Below are 12208 nucleotides of genomic sequence, written 5' to 3' on the forward strand. Positions count from 1 at the left end.
TAATTCCTGCCTTACCTATGAGAGAAACTGTGGAAAAGCTGGTGTGCATTTAGTGATGATCACCCATCTTCTGTACAAAGACATGTCTAAATTACAGGCAATATCACTATCTTCAGAGCTAGAAAAATTTCTCTCATCATCATCGGTACCTGAATTTTTTATCCTGAATGTTACTTCTACTGATGCTTCTACCTGACATCTCAGAATTAAATTGTGTCTTAGATATATTTGCTAATATTCCTTTCTGGTCGAGTAACAGTCTGTAAGCTAACAAAGATTACTGAGAAAGAGAAGCACTTTTGACACATGTCGCAGTAGACACTTAAAATCCCAAATACATGCTGAAATATGTTTTGTTTTTCAACTTTCTGACTGGTTAGCAGATATTTGCAACATTTTATTCTGATATTGCTTTTGTAGGATGACACTGTTTGTTACACATTAGTTTCCCCAATTACGTAATATCACATACTTTCCTGATTTATAATAATCAGGAAATAATATAAATGAGAAAATATACAAAATTTTCCAATTAATAATAATCAAAATTTAATTTTGGTATCTGAAAATTAAAAGTTATCTGGTACAATTACTATGAAAAAATAAAGAATTTAAACAAAAAGAAAGTGCAGCTATGTTATCTAGCAGTAGTGTGTGTGTGTGTGATAATTTTGGGGAACAGTTTAGCTATCAAAGGAGAAATACAATTTTAATTCTATTATGAAAAATTTGGAAATGAAATTTCACTTTTGACGCATGCACCTTATACATTTTTTGAATGATATAGGAAAAGTATTGCTACTTCAAAATTGCTGCATAATATTTAAATTAGCAAAAATATGTACATAGCCATTTATTTCAAGTTTAAATTCATTTAAATTCAAGTTGTAATGAGCAATTCAGAGAAACGCATTCAGTGAAGTGCAAAGAGCTATAGATGTTACAAAGATTATACATTACATGATATGATTCAAGATTTATGTAGTTCTCTATAAAGCAAAATTATAAAAGAGCGAACCTTCATACAATCTGTGAACTAAGATTATGAATAAAAAATACAGAAAACTTAATTTGGAACAGATCAGGGCTGCATTTCTTTTTAAGATTTGGATTTTCATTAATTTATAAAGTAATTGTTTGACAAAAATAATTATCTTGACTCAAGTTCTGGGAGAATAAAATGTATTGGTAAAAAAAAAAATCAGCTAATGCCATTTTATTCCCGTATACAGTAGGCGAGGCCATTTAGCCATATCTAACTTTTTGGAGACTGAGTGGGCAGTTTAATCCCCACTGGTACCCAATCAGAGATAGATGGCCCAAGGCTATCACTAATTAAGCGGTTCGCAGTGAAGAGAGACGGCTCAAATGTGCCACCATCTCGTGGTCCCTAATCCTAACACAATATATTTAATGTCTGAAATAATGTGGGTTCTACGGTCGATTTTCTTGAGTTTGCAGGACGAAAAACCCGAGTTTCCGGGAGGAAAAACCCGCTTGCTCGTGCCAGAGATCGACTAACTCGGGAACCGGTCAAAAAAAGGCTTAGAAAAATTTCCTCTAGTCGCCGACTAGACTCGAAACCAAGTCTTCCTTTGTGTGGCCAAGTGCCGTGGTGTGTAAACGCCACATCCACTGAGCTACGCAGGCTCTTAAAAAAAAAAAATTATCTTAGTCATTTTATGTATTGGTGACTAAGATAATTAGAAAAAAAATTGATGATGACATTGGTCTTACAAGATGATACATTATTCAAGTGAAGAAAGCATGAAAGGATCTCTTATTTTGTACTGGCATTAAAAACTATAATTATATGATAAAAGAAGTAGAAAGAATTAATATAATTTGTAGGCATTTAGTCCAGTTACCGAGCAAATGGAAAGCAACTGCATGCTTACTATAGGCAATTGAATAGCTATAAATGCCAGGTAATTTGGTTAAGTTCTCCTCAGAGTGAAGGATTATCACAATTTCTAATGGACACAATAGCCAAATAGCACTTATCCATGTTCTTTCAACAGGTAGCATGAATCATATCCAGGTTTTGCTGGACATATATATACATCCTGGCAGGTTAAAAGACAGATAATTATGACTTTCAAGTAATCTAGATGTCTTTCGTGTTTTTCTTGCTGAATCCAGCTGAATTTTTTTTTTGTTTAAATTATATTTCTTTCTTTCTATTGAAAACAGATAAGGCTTTAATTCTGTCTACAATATCAAACAATTCTGCACTAGCAATGCTGCTAGTTCAGTATACATTGAGAATGTATCTGATCAATTTTTGAAAGCTCCAATGTAGTGGTTGAGATCCTTTCTCTTAAGATTGCCAATTCTGTTCTCTTATAATACGTCTGCTTTGGATGAATGGAATGTATGTTTAAGCCTACCAAATTTCAGTACAATACAATTGTCCCTACAATCATTACCACCAAAGCTAACCTATTCATGAAGTTCTTTTGTTTAATGTATAATTTCTCTGGCTTTTTAACTTTATATTATAAACACTCACCATGAATGTGAAATATTTGTGTTCATCTAGAGTGAGTAAGTTTGCCATGTGTGAAGCACAGATAAAGACTGAAACAGAAGAAATCTATTGACATTGTTCTTAAAGAGCTGGAAATTGCAGTTGTTGGGAAACGTTTTATGAGGAAGAGGAAAAATTAGTTCAATGTGTTTGCAGGTGTAATGAAAAGGGATGCTGGGGGAGTGCTACTGTTGTTTTAACAGATCCAACAGTAAGCACAGACATAATGGTTGACAATTCACTGGAGTAATGACCATGGAAGTACCCATAAAACAGATGAGCTGAAACACTGTGTCTGTAAGATAGAGATTCAAGTAAGCCTGTGAGAGAAGGTTATCTATGAGCCAAATTACTCTCTTCTGGGCAACATCAAAAAAATTTAAGTGGTGTGTTAGGTGCAACACCCCAAATGTGTGAACAGTATTCTAAGGTGGGCAAGTTTGGGATTCATATAGGGTTAGTAGCTGAGTGGATGTAAAATTGATTCTTGAGTGGAAAAGAAAATAATGCCTAGTTTTTTATGAGACTGAGGAAGCTACTGATATGTTTGTACTAGGAGAGGCTGGAGGTGAATGTCAGTCCAAGGATAGAGATCTGATCCTGTTTGGTGATTTGTGCATTACTGAGGATAAGGAAAGGTGAGTTGAGACTCCCTCTGTGAGACTCTGTGTTTTGGAGGAAATGAAGGTGACTAGATTATTCTTGCCCCAAGGATAATCTGGTCACCCCAAGGATGGTATGGAGATCAGTGTTTAAAGCACTAGTTGCACATGATCTTGATGTTTGAGATGTCTGAGAATTACATGGTTTGTTAAAGGAGTAGGATGAATGGGGGGGGGGGTGCAAAAGTTGGCAAAGCTGTGAATAGGATTAGCAATGACTGAAAGTAGGTTATATATAAAAGAAAAAAGAGGGTAGGTGATAGAATGGAGCCTTGAGGTATGCCTGCATTGGTGGCAAAGCTCAAAGGTAGGGTGTCATCCACCAAGACATGCAGTGAATAATCAAAGAGAAAGCTGGCTATCCAGTTAGAGGGTGGCAGGTAGACTGAAGGAACACAGTTTGCAAAGCAGGCCTCGATGCCAAACATGATCAAAAGCCCAGAAATGTCAAGGGCAACAGTGCACATTTCTCCAAACCTTTCCATGGCATATGTCCAGTGGTGGATAACGTAAGCTAAGAGATCATCAAGTGAAATCTAACTAATGCAAAACTCAACTGATAAAGTTTTCAGAAACTAACTCTTATGTAAGTTGGGAACTGTCTGTACTGCTGAAATTATTAAGTATATATATTACTTCTTTTTTATACAAATTGTTGATATTATAAGATTTACAAGTAAAGTCTCATCTCATCTTCCTTTTCCCCTCTTTTACCTTGCATATCAAGGTAAACCCTTGGTGTCGAGGGCTTATTAATCATCGGACCTCAAACTGTTCACAGGATAAGGTGGTCAGCCCTATGCCCTGTAGTGTTGAGTTCTCAAGGCCGGTTTGTCTGCTTTGCAGGATGAAAAACCCTACTGTCCACACCCAAGATTGGCTAACTTGGCTATGGCCAAGGAAGATCCTTCAGCTCCTCACGTCACCGACGGGAATCGAACCTAGGACACTCCTTCCCCAGGCATATGGTTGTGAAGCACACAGCCACTAGGTTAACCGCACAGAGTAAAGTTAGTTACATTTCATTATGTCTGTTACATATCATGGAAACTGTTTTAAAGGGTAATTTAAATTGTCAAGCATACAATCAGAATTGCATTTTGCATTGCAGAACTGAATGAAACCATGTTAATAAATTGAATCACATTTACTATGTAATTTTTTAATGTTTATCTTCTCTTGTTGTATTTTAATAATGAACATTATGCCACTTAACCCCCCACCCCCAACTGGTCAGGACGTCTATAGACATCCAGCTAAATCTGGATACTATTCTGTAATAACACCTATTGAATAACATGGATAAGAAGTACAATTCGGTCTCACTATTTATCCACTCGGCTGGTAAGGGTGTTAATGAACTGAATAATGATTTAATGATGATTATGGATGCTTGGTTTTAAGTAGTCAGATAATTATAAATATCAGTTAAATTTGGTCTGAGAACAATTTCATATCAACTATTCTGTTGTTATATTCTGATAAGTGAAGTTTGCTATACTGAATTTTAGAACTTCAAATGTTTGCAATAGTGAGTTTAAGATAACACTGCTAGTGGCTTGCCAAAACTTTATTTTATTTTATTTATTTTTATTTATTTATTTTTTGGTAATTTAAAATTACACATAAATTTCCTAATTCAACATCAGCTGTAATGTGAATGTATAGTAGCAACTGTTTTGTTAGGGTTCTATGGATTTTTTGTTTGCTATTAATAAGGTGGGAGAGGGGGACATAATGGAATATAATCATGGTTAATACAGGAATTGGAGGGTAGAAAAAAACAGAATATCCTTTACTAGCTGTTTGCTGGTGTCAGACTTAGAAGGATGAAAGTTTTTTTTTTTTTTATTTGGTTTGAATAATGGCTGAAACAACAGACTGTGAAATGTAATAATGTATTTGTCTATTAATGTCTGTTAATTGTGTGTTCTGGCTAGTCTGTCCATTTTGCAGGACGAAAAACAAGTTTTCAGAAAGAAACATTTTGCAACTCCATATGTAATTAATCTTCAGCTAATAAGTCCATATAAAGATTCCTTGCATCCTAGATGGGATTTAAACTCAGGTCTTTCCAAAAAAAATTGTAAATGTGAAATCCTCATGACTTAGTTACATAGGAGCAAGTTCTTATGAACTGTAAGGGTTGAAGAAACTTTGCAAGAATAGAAACAGAATAGACAAAAAATGCTTAAGTTGGTCTATAACTAATTCCTTGTTCTTAGTCTGAACACAGATGTAAAGTTGTATTTGTTAAAGGAACATCACCCTTTATTAATGTGCTATTATTTTATAAAAAGGCACATGCTTGAGAAGGATTTTGCAACAGCATCTGATTGGATGCTACATGATACTTGTTCTTCAGATTAAGGGAGAGAAAGGAGGAAATGAATGATGGATACCACATGGAACTACCTCAGACTCCTTGCTTATTTTGTACAAGGATAACATAATGAATAGAGGATGTACTATTTTTGCATATGATGTGAAGATGGGCAGAATAAGGCTGATATGTTACCAGCAGAGTTGTGAGAGGTGAACAAGGTAAGAGCAGGGAGTGTTGATGAACAGTGTTAAAGTTTACACATTATATGACTGATATTCTGAGATAATGATTATGACTATCAGGGACCTGAACAGCATAGGTAAGTGTAGTAAGTTGTGCTATGGTTCACCTGAATGCAAATAATCATTCCAGGTCTGAGCCGAGAAGAGTCAATAAAGAAATATAGGCCAATGAAGTTGCTCATAATTAGATGAAGCATATAATGACAGACAGAGGAATCAAGCTAAAATGCACGAGATAATTAAGGAAGTGTGTGTGTGTGGGGGGGGGTATTTGCGACACCTGTGAAGAGAATTGGTTAGTTAGAAAAGGTTTCCTGACTTCACACATGGGCAGTGAGGGAATGCTGCTACAGTAATGAATTCTTTCAGTGCACAACTTGAAAAGTATATCTTGGTTAGGAAGGATCCATTTTGTAGATCATATATACAGTCCAGTCAAAATATTGTGACCACACCAGATATCACAATCAGTTACTCCACCCTGCAAGATGGCACTTGTATCATGGTGAAGGCTGGACATGATACTGGAGGTGGGTGATATATTGCTCATTTGAAGTTGCTCACTGACATGTAGAAGGAAAGTGATCTGATGGACTCTGAACAAGTCATCATTACTGTGGGGTACTAGTTGAAGGATGATTCTAGTTGACAGTATCCAGGACACTGTCAAGAATGTGTAACAATAATGCTATCTTAAACATTCAACCTACATACTGAAATTTCAATGAATAAATGATACAATTTTTTTAAAAGTAATATACAGTTTACTTACTTTAGGAGTTTGCAAAATGACACCAAAAGCACTAAAGGTGTCATACAACAACTTCTCATCAACTTCAGGATCAAGATTTCCAATAAATATATTAGCCCCTACATCTAAGTTTTTCTGATGAGCAGAAGCCTAATAAATAAATACACAGAAATATTCAATATGAATAAAATTATAATTACTCATCGAAATATAAATCAAGATAATTTTTAAGTTCACTCCAAGGATAATTACATGGATAATCTTATATTTAAATACAGCTAATTATCTGTTACTGGGTATAATAGAAGAAGAATGGAAAGTTGGAAAGATAATACAAAACTGGAAGGAAATTTTAAAAAATCCAAGCAAACAGATTTTTATATATCAGCGAGATATGAATAATCAGCCTTGTTTACTACTGAAGAACCGAATAAACAAACAATCTAGATATCTTAATTGTTAGTTTATTAGATAATGGCTAAAAAATATATGTCAGCTTTCATCTCCTTGTCTCCACTTCCAGGATTTCAGTTGGGCCATGTTTCAGAATTACTTCCAAAGAACAAGTGTCGGTATTTTATGACTATTAATGCACGTGCTCTCTGATTTCTTTGTTTAAATTCAGAGTACAGTTGAATGGATTTATCACTTGCACTTTCAATAGACTCCAAGAGGAACTTTCACTAAATACTTTGTTTAAAAAAAAATTAAGATGCAAATTAATACATTAGGTTTCTTCTAGGTTTTAAAAATTACAATAAGCAGAAATGATTACTTAAAAGAAAAATAAAGTGTCATGGTTAAAAATAAAAAACAAATAATAATAATAATTAAAACACATATATAATAAAAATAAATATATCACATACATATTGTTTTTGTTGTTGTTGCTAATTTACACTTATACACAGACCCACACCTACTGTGTAGGCGTTTGAAACCAAAAATCCTATAGAGTAGGCTGGTTAATCCTTATTCCAAGAGTGTCATATGTCTTTAAATGAGGCCCATTTGCCTGTTTTGAGGGATAAAAAATCCGTTTCCAGGTGAAAATCCCTCCACCTCTGTATGAGACTGGCTAACTCACCTTAAGTTGAAAGAGACCAAATGAAGGTTCCTCATGTCATGGACAGGAATCAAACCTGGGTCTTTCCGACCAAAGGGCTTTGTCTATACCGACAAATATATATATATATATAGAATATATAGACAACAGAATCAACAACGCTGGTATGATAGGAAGTCAATTGAATAAATTCATATGGAATCCTGTACACCTCTGTATGAGACTGGCTAACTCACCTTAAGTTGAAAGAGACCAGATGAAGTTCCTCATGTCATGGACAGGAATCAAACCTGGGTCTTTCCGACCAAAGGGCTTTGTCTATACCGATAAATATATATATATATATAGAATATATAGACAACAGAATCAACAACGCTGGTATGATAGGAAGTCAATTGAATAAATTCATATGGAATAAGAGAGAAATTAGTCGGAACACTAAATTAGCTGTATACAAGACAGTGTTCAAACCAGTTTTAACTTATGGATCTGAAAGCTGGGTCAGAAGTAAAACACTTAAGCAAAGACTAGAGACCACAGATATGAGAGTCCTGAGAAAGATTAGAGGCGTGAACAGACATCATCAATGGCAATACCATATTAAAAATGAGGATATTAGGAAAGAACTTAACATTGTTGGCATCCAGGAATGCATTAGCAGATCTAATCTCAGGTGGTATGGTCACTTAAACAGAATTAGCAAAACAAGTGTTCTCTGCCAGGTTGACAGGAAAACAACCCAGAGGAAGACCAAGATATAGGTGGATTGATACTGTACAAAGTGCCTTAGACGATAGAAATATAAGATCTCATAATGTTGAAGTCTTGACAACTAACAGGCTGATTTGGAGGAAAATTGTAGACAGGAAGTTAGTAATGATGTAAATTTTTCATGTAGTACTATCATATCCTATACACCCCTTGAAGGTACATGGCAGGAATTTGATGATGATATATATATATATACCTTATATATATATAGCTTACAACATGAATTAGTTCAGTGTAATTAAATACTTTTACACAGTGAAAAGGCTTTTTAATATGGTTATTTAAAAAATAAATTATCTTGCAAAAATAAGTCAGTGTGTGTGTGTTAAAAGTGAGTCTAGCTCCACAGCAAGTGCTACTAACTACTTTCTTGTTGGTTTCATGAATTTTATTATTTCTCTTCATAATATATATATCATGTTGGAGGCTTAATGGATTTTTTACAACACTCAAAAAGAATTAAAATAGACTTTAATACTTCCTATATTTCGTCCTAGTCACTAGGACATCTACGGGGATTACAAAAAAATTAATGTAACATATGCACAAATAACAAACAATACTAAGCCCAACCACGTGGGCGACACTAAAGTCCTATCTAGGTAGAGCGCCCTCTAAGGGCAGTAGTAGGTGGCCTGGAATGTAAGGTGGGAACTCTGGTGATGAGTGTTTCCCAAATCTTCGGAAGCTTAATGCAACCATATTTATTGAGATTTGGTTGGTTTTTGAGAGCTGCTGCTGCTTCTAAGAAAAGTCTCTCTTTCTTGAATTTGCTGTGGTGGAGCATGGTGGTTTTCTTCCATGATACTCCGTGGGTGGTGTCCAAAACATGGTCAGCCAAGCCTGAATGGCCATAGTTGTGTTTGAAGATGTAAGACTTGTGTTCCTCTAGACGGATGGATGCTGATCTGCCTGTCTGTCCAAAGTACGCCAGCTTACAGGAACAGGGTACTTTGTAAACTCCAGGCAGAGAGAGAGGAGGGAGCTGATCTTTCGTAGAACGGATAAGGGTAGCCAGTTTGCGGTGGGGCTTATATGCTGTGTGTAGATTGTATTGTTTTAGTATCTTGACTATTTTTTCAGATGTGCCACGGATGTAGGGTATGGTGATGGCATTTTTAAAATCTTGTTGACGAGAAGGAAGGGGAATGGGGGAGGAGTTGATTATTTATTTTATGATACTTATGATATTTATTTAATGATACACTTACCTTCACCGTATACAGAAAACCCACACACACAGGCAGATACATTCATAAACTCTCCCACCACCACCCCTCTCAACAATATGGCATTATTAAAACTCTTACCAAGAGAGCCCACAATCTTTGTTCCAGTGGAACCGCCCTCACTAATGAGCTTAACCACATACACAGCACTTTCCACTCCAATGGCTACAGCGATCACAGTAAAAAAAAAAAAAAAAAAATAATCAACTCCTCCCCCATTCCCCTTCCTTCTCGTCAACAAGATTTTAAAAATGCCATCACCATACCCTACATCCGTGGCACATCTGAAAAAATAGCCAAGATACTAAAACAATACAATCTACACACAGCATATAAGCCCCACCGCAAACTGGTTACCCTTATCCGTTCTACGAAAGATCAGCTCCCTCCTCTCTCTCTGCCTGGAGTTTACAAAGTACCCTGTTCCTGTAAGCTGGCGTACTTTGGACAGACAGGCAGATCAGCATCCATCCGTCTAGAGGAACACAACTATGGCCATTCAGGCTTGGCTGACCATGTTTTGGACACCACCCACAGAGTGTCATGGAAGAAAACCACCATGCTCCACCACAGCAAATTCAAGAAAGAGAGACTTTTCTTAGAAGCAGCAGCAGCTCTCAAAAACCAACCAAATCTCAATAAATATGGTTGCATTAAGCTTCCGAAGATTTGGGAAACACTCATCACCAGAGTTCCCACCTTACATTCCAGGCCACCTACTACTGCCCTTAGAGGGCGCTCTACCTAGATAGGACTTTAGTGTCGCCCACGTGGTTGGGCTTAGTATTGTTTGTTATTTGTGCATATGTTACATTAATTTTTTTGTAATCCTCGTAGATGTCCTAGTGACTAGGACGAAATATAGGAAGTATTAAAGTCTATTTTAATTCTTTTTGAGTGTTGTAAAAAATCCATTAAGCCTCCAACATGATGTCCTCACAGCACTTAAGCCTCTACACACATAATATATATAGGTGGGGGGGCAGACATTATGATAGTACGACATTAATTATTAACATCACTGCTTTCTATTGACAATTTTCCAATATTCCTCCAAATTAATATGTTATCTGTCAGGACTCCAATACTGTCAGATTTTATATTTCAGTCTTCTAAGTCAATTTCTACAGAATCAATCCTCCTAGATTTTGGTCTCACCTGGATCTTTTTCCTGTTAAACTGGGGAAAAAATTGTTTTACTAACCAAACTTCTCCATTCTGTTTAAATGACAATACTACCTTAGGTTAACTCTGCTCACATATTTCTGAAACAATTTCATGTAACTTCCTGAAATCCTCATTTTTAATATGGTTCTGCCAACGATGCCACCTACTCAAATGTAATTTTTTTTTTGAACTCTCATATTTGTAATCTCCAGTCCAGAACCATAATAAAACTGCATTGAATATGGTTTTATATGGTCTTATTCCATCTTAATTTATTCAGTTTTCTTCCTACCATGTCAACTTTGCATATTCTTCATAATAATGTTTAACAGTATAACCAACACCAAGAGGAAAAAAATGCATTTATTAAACTCATTAATATTTTGCTGGTTTTATGCTCATCATCATCAAAGCACAATAATAACTATGACACCAAGAGGGAAAAAATGCATTAATTAAACTCATTAATATTTGACTGGTTTTATACTCATCATCATCATCAGAGCACAATAATAACTATGATAGGCACACCGCACTAAACCAAGTAATTGTAGAAACAATTTAAATTGGACACCTAATGTCCTTACGTGATACCTCTATGGGTCAGATAATTTCAAAGTTAATTCAGAGAAGTTTGGCTATCAGGTGTTCAAATGATAGTCTCCCACATCTTTGGTAAATTAATGTAACTATACTAGCTGAAGTTGAGAGAATGTTTCATAGCTGATGCAGATTCTAAAAATAAGCTCTCAGACCTGTAATGACTTTATGTAATAAAGATGTTTTTCTCCATCTGATTCTATGTAAAAGTAATTCTTGTAGAAAGGCTTATATGTTGGTTATACATGATTACTAAATAACTTAAGGAATTCACAACGTATACTAGAATATAAATTAAATTAAACTTTAATACATATTTCCAATATTTTGGCAACGTTACGCTGCCATCTTCATGGGAACTTAAGATAAAGAAACGTACACGCAGGCACTACAAGCAGCAAATGAGGAAGAAGCGAGGAAGCTACTATTTTTCCTAAAGTCCTGGATGCCCCCTAGCGGGCTATATTAGGTATTCTTGGCCGTTGGGCTGAAATTCTCCTGATGTACATCTCCCAAATTTGGGGCGGTCTCATGCATCCAAATTTGTTGAAGTTTGGCATATCCAGAGCATGGTCTGTCAGCCCAGAGTGGCTGTACTGATGAAACCGGATGTAGTCCTTGTGTTCTGAAATTCTGATATTTGCTGATCTGCCTGTTTGGCCAAAGTAGGACAGCTTACAGCTGCAAGGGACCTGGTATACACCAGGTAGGTCTAGGGGAAGTAGTTGGTCTTCAGTGGAGTGGATAAGGGATGCCAATTTTCTATATGGTCTGCAACAAGAGGTCAAGTCATGTTTTTTTAGGATTTTGGTAATTTTTTCTGAGGTGTCCCGGATGTAGGGAATGGTAATGGATTTAGAGTAA

General features: G+C 35.8%; 1 protein-coding gene across 1 annotated transcript in view; it reads right to left on the bottom strand.

Moving 5' to 3' along the window:
* Spx (Spliceosomal protein on the X) overlaps positions 1-12208 on the bottom strand; it is a 150384-nt gene that overhangs the window by 79552 nt on the left and 58624 nt on the right. The window contains exon 4 of the mRNA XM_090407932.1: positions 6533-6661. Coding sequence (XP_090264058.1) covers positions 6533-6661 — 129 coding nt within the window. The remainder of the gene's footprint in view (positions 1-6532; positions 6662-12208) is intronic.

Source organism: Typopeltis vanoorti, chromosome 18 (assembly GCF_054136105.1).
Source record: "Typopeltis vanoorti isolate ZY-2024b chromosome 18, IOZ_Tvanoo_1.0, whole genome shotgun sequence".
NCBI lineage: Eukaryota > Metazoa > Arthropoda > Arachnida > Uropygi > Thelyphonidae > Typopeltis > Typopeltis vanoorti.